This window comes from Drosophila eugracilis, unplaced genomic scaffold, assembly GCF_018153835.1.
Source record: "Drosophila eugracilis isolate 14026-0451.02 unplaced genomic scaffold, ASM1815383v1 contig_2154, whole genome shotgun sequence".
Lineage (NCBI taxonomy): Eukaryota > Metazoa > Arthropoda > Insecta > Diptera > Drosophilidae > Drosophila > Drosophila eugracilis.
In genome coordinates, this window is record NW_024573038.1 from 8,789,696 (window position 1) to 8,803,913 (window position 14,218).

At 41.2% G+C, this 14,218-nt stretch overlaps 3 protein-coding genes across 3 annotated transcripts; 1 reads left to right on the plus strand and 2 right to left on the minus strand.

The window, feature by feature from the left end:
* Positions 1–1,828: 1,828 nt before the first annotated feature.
* LOC108114003 lies at positions 1,829–2,570 on the minus strand. Its single transcript, XM_017224751.2, has 2 exons — positions 2,259–2,570; positions 1,829–2,198 (listed from the first exon to the last, which is right to left on the minus strand). Exon 1 carries the CDS (start codon positions 2,424–2,426, stop codon positions 2,259–2,261), a length of 168 nt encoding a protein of 55 aa, XP_017080240.1. The 5' UTR covers positions 2,427–2,570; the 3' UTR covers positions 1,829–2,198.
* LOC108113925 lies at positions 2,556–2,966 on the minus strand. Its single transcript, XM_017224632.2, has 2 exons — positions 2,735–2,966; positions 2,556–2,671 (listed from the first exon to the last, which is right to left on the minus strand). The coding sequence occupies exons 1-2, from the start codon at positions 2,892–2,894 to the stop codon at positions 2,586–2,588; spliced, it is 246 nt and encodes an 81-aa protein (XP_017080121.2). The 5' UTR covers positions 2,895–2,966; the 3' UTR covers positions 2,556–2,585.
* A 7,246-nt stretch (positions 2,967–10,212) lies between these two features.
* LOC108113952 (forkhead box protein biniou) lies at positions 10,213–13,819 on the plus strand. Its single transcript, XM_017224664.2, has 4 exons — positions 10,213–11,258; positions 12,141–12,417; positions 12,492–12,882; positions 13,380–13,819. Exons 1-4 carry the CDS (start codon positions 10,237–10,239, stop codon positions 13,682–13,684), a joined length of 1,995 nt encoding a protein of 664 aa, XP_017080153.2. The 5' UTR covers positions 10,213–10,236; the 3' UTR covers positions 13,685–13,819.
* The last annotated feature ends 399 nt before the right edge of the window (positions 13,820–14,218 follow it).

The following is a 14,218-nucleotide window of genomic DNA, read 5'->3' on the forward strand; positions in this document are numbered from 1 at the left end:
AAGAGACAGCGATGCTGCACTTTGGGTGGTCTCTCTACCCATCTTTGTTGCACTCAATCCCGGCAAATGAGGCGCATGCTGCTCGCATTGTTATTGCTGTTGTTGTTGTTGCAGTCGGAATCGGAATCCCAAACTGTTTGCTGATGCCAACAAATTTGACGAATGTCGGCATTTCAACCAAAACTTCAATCGGCATCGCAAAGAAGAAACCAAAAACAACAAGCTGCCAAGAAAACAGCAGCTAAAGAGAAGAAGAAGATGAAGGAGCAATTACAAGGATGGGCAAGGCCTTGAAATAGATATACCGTTAGATAACTCACACCAACTATGCACAGTGAGAAATAGATATGATTTTTAACAAGATGGATGGAATTTTTGTTCGATTGATGGGAAATTCGGGATGTGGTAAGGAAATTTAAAAAGGGATGATAACTTTTTAACAGCTGTTTTTAACTGATTTATACCTTTCAATAATAATTCATTCCTAATTTTCTCTCAGTGTCCACATACAGAGTTTGGCACATGTGTTGGCCTAGCACTGGGCAAACTCAAGATTGAGAAGATTAATTTCCCCGTTAATTCGGGAAGCTGGAAAATTTAGTTTCAGATGAAATCTTTCGCTGGCCGTTGAAAGGTGGAACAGACAGGCGGGAAAGCCCCGCAATTCCCTCCATTATCATCCATCTACCACTTCCCCTTTTCAATCTCCAGTCGCAGCCAAGTGAAGTTGCAGTCCGCCGACGAGAAGCGTTTAAAGAGCATTGATGGATTCTCCAGGCGTCGATCGTCGGATCATCCAATTGATTTTCGGCAGTTTTTCAAAAGGCGTCAAGAGGTCGACAAGTTGAGAAAGTAAATTGATTGGGAAAGTGGAAAGGTGTCTCACAGAGGTCTTATAAAATTAGATTTTAATCCTAAACTATCTTAGTACCAAAAATTAAATAGTACAAAAAGCTAATTGATTGGAAATTTTTTATTCGGTATCTTTCCAACAAAAGTTCCGATCTATAAAATGTCCTGAAATGCATCGACTAATAAAATTGATTTATGTTTCATAGACATTTGCCTTTGCCAAACCAACATTAAAGATACCCCAGACCTCGAGTAACCCCATTAATGCCATAAATTTCCAGCGATTTGCCAACAAAATGAGGCCGCAGAATCATAAAAGCAGAGCGAATAATCTCTTTAACTAAAATTAGCCGGACACGATTTGTTTACACTGCGATAAAGTAATAATTACCCCAAAAAACAGTCGAGCACAGAAACATATATTACACCGATTCGTTTCGATCAATCCAAGGCAACCGAGAAAAAATATAAAAATAAAATCATAGAGCTGGGAAAAAAAAGAGTTTTCCAACCATTGGCTTGGGTCGACTTGAACCGACAAGTGTGACTATGGTTGGGGGTTATAAATATATATATATATATATGTTTTTTGTTTACATCAGGCAAAGGAGGAAAAGCCGAAAATATAGATCTTACATGGCCATACGGTTGCAACCTGCCTGGAAAAAGAGGAAAATCGTTCGGCGGCAGGAAACTAAAGTCGCTGGCAAATGCAATTGAATTGCCATAAAAATGGGAAGAACCAAGAGAAGTAGGGTGAGGACTTTAGCATTTAGTAGCCACCCACTCACGGATGTGGGATTTATTAGTTCCCCAGGGGTTCTGGACTTTTGGCTAATCTTTGTCATGCATCTGGGTTTTGGATTTTTCGCAGTCTTCAAAGACTTGCAACTATAGTTGGATGTTACGTGGGAGCTTTTAAGCACCTGCCAGCTGATGCTGTGCAGTTTTTCCCACCAAATTATAATGCCTATAATTCATTCAAAAACGATCGCTTTTATCTAACAATTGGTTTCGCTTAAAATTTTGATACGTTTCCCCTGGTCAATCTTGCCTTTCTTCACTTTAAATTCTCCCTCCGTCTGGCAGACATCGTAAACGGTCCATGGAAATGATGTTATATCACTTGTCCAAGTCTGGGCATTGCCTGTTCTTCCAAAGCTATTTTTGCCAGATTTTAGTTGATGCTTTATGGCTTTATAATGTCTGTGCACGTTCTGTTTTATGATCTGCCCGTAAAATGGACCCGATTCATGTTGAGCCTCCCGGCAACAATATGGTAATTTGTTGGCCATTATATGATCTTCTTAGGGAAGGGGTGACTTCTGGCTATAGCCTGTGAAGGCCTGGAAAGAATATTGGAAAAAGAATAAAACTATTCTTTAACTAGAAGTTAAGTCCCTTACCTATGACCTCTTTGATTCCTCTTCCTCGGCCACATCCTTGGGCTCCTTTCGGAAGGATTGACACTTTTCCATGAGCTTACTAAAGAGTCCGTTCTCATTTTCCACTGCCGCCGCCTGATGGCGAAGGATCAGCAAAGTGCTTCGGCATTGTAGCAAAAGACGGGACATTTTTTGAATTGATTTCAGGAATAATGTATTAACTGAAAATTTGATTTGACCTCAAGGTAGTTTGAACTGTTCCTCAAGGCTTTCTATGATCTCAAAGTTTTGATTATGAAATTGTGGAAAATCATTTGGCTTCTTGATGTAGCAACTTAGGAACCTCTTTCAGTTTTTCTTACATTTGTCTCCAGATTTATCATCTGAACCACCGCCAGGTGGATTCTTGCACTTCGGTTTGGTGGGAAGTTTAGCTGGTAAAAGAAAATACCAAATTATAAAGGTAATAAATATATATAAGATATATAATAACCCACGTCTTCCACATAAATCCAAGTTCTTCTTTTTTTTTTTCTTAGACTCCTCCTTACAGGACTCGCTCTTTGAATCGCCTTTTTTAGCCGAATCAGCAAGTAGGCGCGGGCTAATCAAGTCTTTGCTAAATTTAAGAAACGATATATTTCGTATTTTAAACATTTTATATCTTGTTTTCCGAAAGATTTTCCTAAAAAACTTATCACTATTTAAAATTTTGTTGATTTGAAAAAGGAAAGTTTACTTTGAACTGTGATTTTTGATTTAAAGTTTAAGGTTAAGGTTGCTGGGGTTATTTTTTTGTTCTGAAACAAAATTGCAGACCAGACCAATATTAAGAAGTTACTAGATATATCCTGACCTCATCCTACCATCTTGCTAGCCAGAATTCTGATCTAGGTGCCAGAGGAATTCCATGACTAAAATGACATGTGGGTGATCCGCTTCACCATTCCAGCTTGGCTTGCATTTTCCTCGTCTTGGTTTTCGGTTTCAGTTGCAATTACAAGCCGGGTTTTCAGTTCCCCTGTGGCTACCGCTTACCAAAACCGATCTCAAGTGGCGACCGCACACATTAACCACGGACCATGACTCCGGGGCAAGGGAGCTGGAAAAGCGGCGCCACGTCAAAATATTTGTCGTCAGCGCCTCAATTGTTTCGATTTATATTTATGGTGCGGATAATTAGGAGACTGCTGCGTCAGGATGTCGCCGTCGATTAAGCCCGAAAAAGAAAAGGAATCCACTTGAACATGATATTGGTCTGCGGCTGTGATCTTGTTTGAATTTTTACTAATGATCTGGTGATGATAGCTTGTCAAGAAATTGGGTTAAATGTGTTTCGAGGGGGTTAAAGGTATTTAGGGGTAAGGAGATTGTAGGAAAATGTCAGATATTAGTCAGACTTAGCCAGACAACCTTATGTTCTTTATGTACAGCCTGAAAATCCTTCAACTATATGAACTTATCCTAAGCTAATAGCTCCAGCATTCGACTGTCAAGCTCTCGAACACAGCCCATGACATTTCAATGTTGAGCAAGCAAGCAAGCAAGCAAGCGTGTTTTTCAGTTTTTCCCCGGATCCGTATATTTTTAGGCCTCACAGGTGCGCTGCCCTCGAAGGCCAAAAGACGGAGACCCGTAAAAAACGCGTCTACAAAAGCCCTGGAAGAACAAAGCAAACGACACGGAAGATTTGGGGGGAGGAGAGAAGAGAAGTGAAGAGCAGAGAAGAACGGAGGACCAATGACGACAATGAGCGTGAAATGATACGAAACAGATGCCATCCAATGGAGGCGATGGGAACATCGTTTCGCTGGAGAAGATCGAAGGAGTGGGAAACGTAGATCGTGGCTCGTTATGTGAGTGATCAGCCATTTTGGCAAAGGGTGCTTAAGCGGAAAGATTAATTACTGCCAACGTTGCGGAATCAACGATCCGACGATGAAAACCAAGTAAATCCCCAGAGATCAGATGCTCGATTTCAGTTTCCTGTTCACCAAAGCGGTGAGTCAACGCCATTTAAGTACCGGCCATTAAACTAAAAGCTAAACAACAACAACCAAAGTGGAGAATCGGATGCGATTGCCTTTTCGGCCATCCCAAAAAGTATCTTTCTTCTTTTTTTTTTTTGTTTTTGGGTCTTTTTCAAAAGTAATTTGTAGAATGCTCTTCTCGCTCTTCGCATTGCCAGTCTTCTGACCCGTTTCTTTCGTTTTTCTCTTTTTTTTCTTTCTTTTTCTTAATTTTTGTACATTTGGCGCAATTATTGCGCACCAAATGGATCGCAAGTCTATAAATTGTTCGATTTTATTGCGCCAGCTTCGACAGTTGAATGGCGCAAAGCGCCAATTTGGGTGAGGGGAAGGGGTTAGGTTTTCTTCTTCATTGAAGGCGTCTCTGAACTTTTACTGCCTCTGGCCCATAGTTTGCATAGTTTGGCAATGGCACCACCGTCGGCGGCACTGGCAATCTTGGCCATCTTGCGCAAGGCTTCCATCTTGAATTCATACCCCCGTACATGAGCACAGCGGCCAAGGTGTTTATGGCCAACTGAAGTGCCAAAGTGTGGCAATCGTTGGTCACAACAGGAGGCGAGATCCAAAAATGCAATTAACTGTATGGGCACAGCACTTTTTTTTGAGTCAAAAGAACGAAGGAATTTTGATTTTCAAGAACAGCAAAATTCATTTGATGTGGAATGCGGAGTTTAAAAATATTTCCAAGATCTTAAAATATTAAAAAAATATATAGTAATATTACTAGCAATAATCAAATTCTTTCTAATAAATTTTAAGAACATTTTGTATTTATTTTCTTGAATTTAAACTACATTTGCTGCTATTTATGTTAGCATTTTCTTGATGTAACTATTCAGCTTTAAACTAAAGCCAAACAAAAAATATTAGGTTGTCAAAAAAGTTTTGCGGTATTTTCGCTAGTTGGCGCTGAAAGCGCGTAGTTCTTGTTTTATCTTGTTCGTCGCATCAGGTCATACTATACCTTTTTGGAAAGCTCATTTCACGCGCTAATACTTGTTTGATTGATTGTCTTTTCTTTTAAGTCCTTCGTGAGTTATAGCTTCGCAATCATGGAGCAAAATAAAGAGAAAATACGGCATATTTAACAGTACTACTACGATAAAGGCCAAAATGCATCTCAAGCCGCCAATAAAATTTGTGCAGTTTATTAACCCGATACAGTTTCCATTTCCACCGCACAACGATGCTATCAACATTTTCGTTCTTGTGTAGAGGTGGTCGAAGATGCGCCACGCTCTGAGTTTTTTTGCCAATAGGGAAGCGAGCTTCTATGAGAGAGGCATTATGAAGTTGGCATCTCGTTGGGAACGCGTCATCGAACAAAACGGCGCATATTTGACTTGAATCGCATTATTGTAACCAATTTTATACCGAAAGACTTTTTCGACAACCTAATATATAAAAAATTCCCTTAATAAATTACACAAATTTATAAATATCCAGCATGCTTATTAGTAATTTTGAATATATTTTATAACAAATTATTTCCCATTTTAAATGTATTTTGAAGTAATTTTCTACCTTTATTAAAAGAAATCCTTTTTGTCTTTGATTAAATGTTTGTTTTATTAATAAAGAAGACATGTAACTATATAGTAAGATAAAACATAATTCATATATAACACCAGGTGCCTAAAGTGTATTTTTTCACTAATCATATTTGAAAAAAAAACCCCTAATTTAAACTTATTTTATTAGTCTTAAAAATCCCTTCCTTTTATCTCACTTTTCCTTCACACATAAAACCTTTTTTCCGTTTCCGTTTACTCTGCCACCCCCAAAAAAGTAGCCAAAAAAAATTCCTTTTTATTTTCTTGCCTCGTTTCCTTATTTATAAAACATTGCAAAATATACCACCCCCCTCTCCGTGATCTTACCTGTTTGAACTTTGGGCCATAATCGCCAGTGTTTATGCCACTCAAGTTTGTCAACCGCATTAGTACAAACAAGATCGAGTCTACTTAGCAAGAAATGCTCGCATTTAATGGGAAATAAAACGTGGAAATTCATAAATATTTACAAACACATAATTACAGTCGTGGGAAAGAACAATAACAACTTAAACGGTGCCTGGTTAAAACAAAAAAAAAAACCGATGTTTGTGTATTCGAATTTGGTTTTTGGCCACAACACGTGAGCCTAATCAAGCAACTGTGTGATAAACAAAAATTGAGATCAGATCGGAATCGAAATAGGAATCGTTTAGAGAGCGAGATCTGAGCAACAAATTGCACATACTAGAATGTAAATATTTAAACAAAGTCTTGGCCAAGTCAAAATATGGGCCAAAGGGGGCGGCTGCTAACGAAGTTTAACTTGACGGCATAATTTTCGCTACTCTTTGTAAATATTTTGAATTATTTTTGGGAAATTTCCCTAACTTGTAGATTATTTTTGATTATTTATTGGTAGACTGTTTAATAAGTCAAAGGGGGCGTGGCAGTTTAGATGCAATTGTTTGCTTTCAACCGTTGTTGTAGGTCAGTGTGCGAAAAACAAATCCGAATGCGGCTTCTTCTTGTATACAAAACTTGTTCTTGCTGTTGTTGTTGTTGTTGTTGTTGTTGTTGTGTGTTTAGAGTACAGCGTTTAATTGTTAAATGTTTATTAAAACTACAGTTTAAACAATGCCAGAGATTGCCCATGATGATGATGATGCCCATCCAGGAGGAGCAGTAGCACCACCATCAATGGAATAGAATCGAAGATCAGCCGGCTCAACGCGTCGTATACATAATTTTGTGTTTACAAACACCCATAATAGTAAACAATTTTCGGCCATTTAATAACATTAACATTAAAATTAAAAGCAAAACAAGCATTGTGCCTTCTTCTTCCACGTCTATGCCAACTTATCTTTATTATGATTATCTGAACTTGAAAACTGGAACAACACGATGTGGAATGGCCTGAGATGACGACTTTTGTTTGGGAATTCCCTTGTTGAGTGTTTATGGATCGGATATGTTATGGCCGCCAAGATCAAGAGATCATCCATAGATACAGGACTGTTATATCCATAGATATACAGGAACTGTTGACCCAGTTAAGATGACGCATTCGCTAGCTAGCTGGGTGGCCATTGCAATTTCCTCGGACATTGGCTATAAATAAACGACTGGCTATGAAGACAACTTGTCCAATCGGGAAATGTAAAATGAAAATCATTGCAGGGAAAAGTCAAATTCTTGGCAAACATTTTTCCTGAAACGGAAACTGTCAAAATCTGGTCGAGCAATCTTTGATCAGTTTTTGGCGTAAATATTCTGTGGGCAGTAAATGTAATGCTATCTCAGCCATAAATCAAATTATTGGAGGGAAAATGTTTTTGGTTTTTCTTATTTTTAAGCATTTTATACTTGGAACTATAAACTACAAACGATTTTTAAGAGAAACTGATTTATTTTTTAATATTTTCAACCCATTTGTTGTCTTTTCTAGCCATTTTATTTTCACCTCTATAAAAGTTTATAATCTAAAAACCAAAAACTTATTAATGATTTATGTTTTCTTTTTGTAAGTTATGGACCAGACCCGATTACCCGATTCTGGGAATCCATCGCCGGGCAGAGCTATTAATTAATTTCCCGCCATTTCAGGGTCTGTGAGCTATTGCCTGGGGCCTGCTTAATTTATTCCTCACTCGGGGGAAAATTCCTGAATTTGCACACCAAAACAAAAGCAGCGGGAAAAACAAAAAGGAAAAATAGTCGAAAAAGTCGAAAAAAATCCAATAAGAAGAAGTAATAATAATCAAAAGTAAAATTAATTTATGGCCTCCAAACCGCAGAAGCCGTAAGAAAAATGGCCAAAAGTGAAGAAAAATATCTGAATGGAAATTACGAAAGTTGAAGGAATTCAGCAAATATCGGAAAAGCCGAATGGTCTTCTGGGAAACACGCAGAAAATGGCGAGTGGTGGATGAAATTAAAATATCTTTTAGGCCGACGAAAGAAGAAAAATATAAAATAAATGTAGCCAGGAGAACGGAATTCTGCGCCTTCTTCTTCGATTTCGATTCGATTTTCTCAATCAATGCCCGACGCCGTCGACAAATAGAATTTCGTGAAATGTAAACAAAACTCCGCCCCCGTGTGTCCCGCCACAGAATGTATCTGTATCTTTGTGCGCGTCCCTGTGTATCTGTATCTCGCTTCTTCTTTTTGGGGGAATCGAATTGAAACGTTGCCCCAGGCGACGGCGAAGGTGTGAGAGAGAGAGTCAGCATTAGCGGCAGAGCGAGAGGTTGCGTTTTGGAGAGCGGCGTCGCCATCGTCTCGGTTCAGGGGTGTAGTTGGGAGGGGTTTTTGGGAGGGATTGCAAGTACTAGAAAGGAAATATTAAATTTCTCTCATATTTTACATATTTTTAAGCCTTCATTTAAAAAACAAATTTCATGCTTAACAGCATCTTCTTTCTATAGAAATATACCCCCTTGCCACACCCATGCTTCCTTCTCCGTCACGGTCGTCTTGCTGCCAATGAGTCGGCGTAGTGCTGACAGGCAATGGCGGCACTCAGGGGCTCTGCCGTACGCTCCGCTCTCCGGCGGTGTACCGTTCGTACTACCTCCCCCCCCTTCGGGGCTACCCTCTTTGCCACTGCCCCCATCTCGATCCGGATCCGTGCCAGGCAACGACTAAATCAATTAACAGCTCGTTTCGAAATCCGAATGCCGCCTCCAGCAACGGCAGCTTCCTTTTTTTTTTTCTTTCTTTCTTTTGGTTTTTCCATCGAATCCGTTGGCACTGCTAAACGTTAATTCATTCGGGCTAATTGCGGGGTTCGATCTTCGAGGATCTCTTTCTGCTTTTCGACTATTTATTAACTGTTGACTGGCCAAAGAGGGGGGGTGGAGGAGAAGGCCTCCCAGCGGGTAAATGGATGCACAAAGGTTGCCAATGGTTTGACTCAATCTCAGTCCCAAACCGAAATTCGCATCGGAAATAATAACCATAATGAGAGAGTAATGAGTGGGTTCCGATCGAGAGATCTTTGGGGTCATGGGGGTATAAATGCAGGCCAGATTTAAAGACTCTTTGAACCAATTATTGCAATTACTGTACACAGATTGCCATGTTTACAGGAGAAGCAGTTCAAAGTGCCAAATGTAGCTGCGTAAATTCGGGGTGATATTAATTATGGCAAGTATGGGGTTAATAATGGGAAATTTTGGTTAAAAAGTTGCAGGGGCAAGAATTTATCATATTTTTCTAAGAAAATTTGCTGATGAAGTCGCTTAAAATTCGCAAAGGTTAGTTAATATAACTTAAACTTAAAACTTTCCTTAAACTTTGTCATTTTTGATTTGCATTTTTAGTAGATTTCATCAAGTATTTCATCACCATTCATATCTGAGATAGTTTCTGTTAGCTTAGAAGAATACCTAGCGGAATACCTGATACTCCCACAAACTCTCCCCAGTAACAGCAATCCCCCAAAGACTCGACTTTCCTCCTGATTCCCATTTAAGTTTCTCAAATACATGGCATACCTAAGATCCACTTTCGCCAATAACTGCAGTCCCCAAGTCACAGACCTGCACCAGAGAGAATCATTTGCATTTTCTAGGAGAGGAGAGGAAAACCCCGAACGACCGAGCCAATTGGCAGCGGGACAAAAAAGAGAGCAACCCAGACATACACATAAGAAAAGTCAAGAGAGCGATTTGCGTAAGGCGTGGGCGTACTAAAAAAAGAATTCCGGCCGATGGCAACTCAAGTGGATCGCATCGGATGGGATCGTGGTTTCAGCTTCGCTCCAGGACCGATCTGCCATCAGTCGAGCGAGAATAGCCAAGCGGTGCGGTCTTCCAGTGGTTATACAAAAAATAATAATATTCCGCCGGAGAGAAAACGCGCGAGTTTTAGAGAGAAAAGCTATTCCCAAAAAGGAATATTCAAAAAGAAAATCTTTTCAAATTTTGTGATTTAAAAAAGAAAAGCAAAGAAACTTAAGTGAAAATGATTAAGAGTGAGGAGGTGTCGGATCGGTCGCTTATGTCCATGGAACAGTTGGGTTACTACCATGATCCTCGTGCCCACCCGCCATTCAGTCATCCCCACAGCCACACCCACACCCACCCGCACAGTCAGCCACATACTGGGCATTTATATCGATCGGGAAATCTGTTACCTGGTAGTGGCAATTACCAGACAATGGGTGGCGGAGAATCACCCACGGAGATGGTTGATCAGAAACCAAATATCGGGTATATGGAACTTAAGCATTATATGGAGTCTACGCCCACTGCCACGCCCGTTTCGACAGCCCAGCATTATAGTCTGAGTGCCTTGCACAGCATGGGTACACCGCCGGCATCCTCAAGTCCAATACCACCATATGGCGTCCTAATGACAGCCCATTCGACGGGTTCAGCCTCACCGCAGTCTAATTCAAAGACGCCCACGGACTTGCCACAGGATCTGCAGTACGTGAGCTCCACACCGAAGGTGCAGACGTTGCAGGTGCAACTGCAACCGATGAACCATCAGTATGCCTCCACCATTAAGTACTGTTCGAATAACACCATACTCAGTGCGAATGACTACCAACTGCTGACCAGTCACGACGTGGAGCAACAGGCACCACAGCAAGTCCAACCCCAGCAGATCCAGCACTCACCAGGTAGTGCCTACCTGCCGCGGATCTCCACATCTCCATCACAGGTTATTAGCAATGCCCATGGAATGCCTGTTCTAAACTACTCCAGTTCGAGTTCCTCCCCTGCTAAATCTTTGAATGGATCGGATTCCTCTCCGCCTAGTCAAAATAGCCAGGTGATCAAGGTAGCTGGTGGGGGAGCTGGTGGAGGTGTCTCCAGTAACCAGGATACACCCAGCACTCCTGATACTGCTAAGAAGTCCGGCACCCGGCGGCCAGAGAAACCTGCCCTTAGCTATATCAATATGATCGGACATGCCATCAAGGAATCGCCCACCGGAAAACTAACGCTCTCGGAGATCTATGCTTACTTGCAGAAGAGGTAACTATTGTGATCTGGGGGTAGGGAAAAGGAAGATCAGGGTTGCCTTGGTTCTTAGTATAGAGTCCTAATTAGATTGTAAAGGAAGTAGGAACTATATCCACGTTCTAATCAGTGATTGCAGATTGATGTTTACCATTAGATTTTGAAAGAACAAAGCAAACTGCTTCTGGGAAAACTCCTTAGGATTACTAAGGCCATCAGTAATCTTCGGAATATGGAAGATAACTTAATAAAGTTTAAGTTTTTCCAAAGATATTCCCATTAGGTTAATGGCTGCTTAGTCTTATTAGCAATTCAGAATCACAAAACTTAATCGAATAAAAACTCCCATTAATAAACCCGATCTTAAGAATCTCAAACGGAGCCAATTGGCGATATCGAGACTCTGGCAGATACGGTTATTAATACCACAACCGATCCATGTCGGGCAAACAACAAAAATGTGTCGCTTGGTTTTGTTTACTTGCCTCCGATTTTATTTGGCCAACTCGACTTGCCGCATGCGCATCCTTCAGATAGCTCAGATTTCGCGTCGATTGTTTGGATTTCGATTTCGGCGACGAGACGGAGATCCACTTGAGCTTTTATAGGGTTCAAGTTTGGGGCCAGAGGGGATTCCAAATGCGTGTGAGAGGCTTTTAAGCTGACATCGTTTATTTTTTTAACGACGAGCTGCGATCATCCCAAAAAAAAAAAAGTTTTAATTGAGTTTCGCAAGGCGAGTAAAATAAATAAACCCGCGATTATCAATTTTCATCTTTTGTCGATTGTCTTTGGGATCAAAAGGGAAGAGAAAACTTGATCTTGGCAACATAATGTGTGACATATCTGATTATCATATATCTATATCTAAAATCATTATAATTTTTCGCCTTTTAGCTATGAGTTCTTCCGAGGACCTTATGTGGGCTGGAAAAACTCAGTGCGTCACAATCTCAGCCTAAACGAGTGCTTTAAAAAGCTGCCCAAAGGCATGGGCGTGGGCAAGCCGGGCAAGGGTAACTACTGGACCATCGATGAGAACTCAGCACATCTCTTCGAAGACGAAGGCAGCCTGAGACGTCGACCAAGGGGTTATCGCTCCAAGATCAAGGTCAAGCCGTATGCAGGTCATGCCAATGGTTACTACACAGGCAGTTATGGGGATGCGGGAATGGTAAGTTTAAAAAACTTAAAAAAAAACCAAAAATTAAATAAAAATTAAATATAAATTTTTCTTCCCCTAACCAGGACAATGCCAACTTCTACGCTTCGCCCGCCTTTGCCAGCTACGATTACAGTTCAGCTGGAGCTAATGGAGTCTCACCGGCTGGTGGTCAAGGATTTGGGGATCCCTGGAATGCCCATGCCGCTCACAGCGGTGCCTCTACGGTGGGCATGGGAGTGGGTCCACTGCCTCAGTACTCGAATATATCCTGCCTGGCAGCTGGAGGAAATCTCAATGGATCCGCCTCAACGCCCCCACTGGCCCACTCTGCCCTGGGAATGGCCCCATCGGCGCCTCCTTCAAGTTCGCCTTTGGGTTCGACGGCGGCGGCGCTTCAAAGTGATTATGGACCAACCGCCAGTCTCGTGGCCGCGGGCTATTCCTATGCAACAAGTGCCAGCAGCCTGGACAACGGTAAGTGAGCAGCTCCAGCAAGCGATGAGGGTGAAGATACACTGAAAGAAAAAGTCGGTCGTAGTAGGGAGTTTGAAAAGACGAAGCTTAGTTAACCAAAAGAAGTAGTAGTAGTAGATTAAAGATTAAGGAAATAAGATTTTCTAACCATGCTAAGAAAGTTATTAGTTAGTTTACTAGAAATTTTCCACAGTGCACCCACTTGAGGGGTGTCGGACAGCTCTGTGAAGGGGGGATCGCAATGTTCCTGGGTGTTCGCGTCAATCAGGGTAATTTAATTGCTGACGGTTCACATCTCGGATTACGGTGGACGGGGCATGGCGGGGGCATGCAACATATGGTAATCTATGCCGCACTCGATCGACTCCCTTTCTTCATTTCATAGTTGCCGCCGCCGCAGCGGCAGTCTCGCTGCAGTGTGACTTTTAGCGCTTGTCCATAAAACGAGAACTTCAACTTTAATCGGTTTTCATTTCTATATGTTTGTCCTTCCTTAGGTCTCCGCTCGATTTCGCTGCAGCAATTGCCGGGATTATCCAGCATCCAACAGGCCCAGGCTCAGGCTCAGGCCCAGGCTCAGGCGCATCATCACCATCATCATCATCAGCATCATGGTGGATCTATACATCAGAACCATGCATCCATGACACCGCCGCCATCGCAATCCGGTGGCAACCATGTGATCGACCATTCGCCCATTGATCGCAAACCGGTTTACCTGCCGCCCATCACCCCGCCCCCCACTTCGGTGGCACTGAACGGAGGCGGTGGCTATTACGAGGGACTCAAGTACTCCAATTAGCCAGGCAACTGGGCATTTATCATTATTACCTCAAAGGATACAATAATAATCACGTTTAATTAGGCTCTAAGTGGGGGCAGACAAAGTGTAGTTGCATAGTGCTTAGATGAGAAATTATATATATTAATAAATCATAAATACATTGTACGCATAGCAATAAAAACAAATTATTTATAAACAAGAAACACGGAAATTTAAATAAATTTTAAAGGTATTTGGGATTTTAAGGAAGAATTACTTGAGAGATGTTACGTGATGGCAGGCGTCTCACTACGTGACTTTAAAGGCTTACTACGTTACGTTAACCGCCAGGCGCAGTACGTTGCTATGGCTTGGGCTATCTGTTATACAATGCGTTATACTTCCCTTTACTTTACGCTTTATTCTACACAATGTAAGAGTACTACCAGTTATATGACTTATTTTACTTTATTAGTTATACTATGTGTTATACAAAGAATATTTTTTGGGTTATGCCACTTTTTTTTCTGTGATATTTACATTTTAAAGTCAAAACAAATTTGATAGGCATAA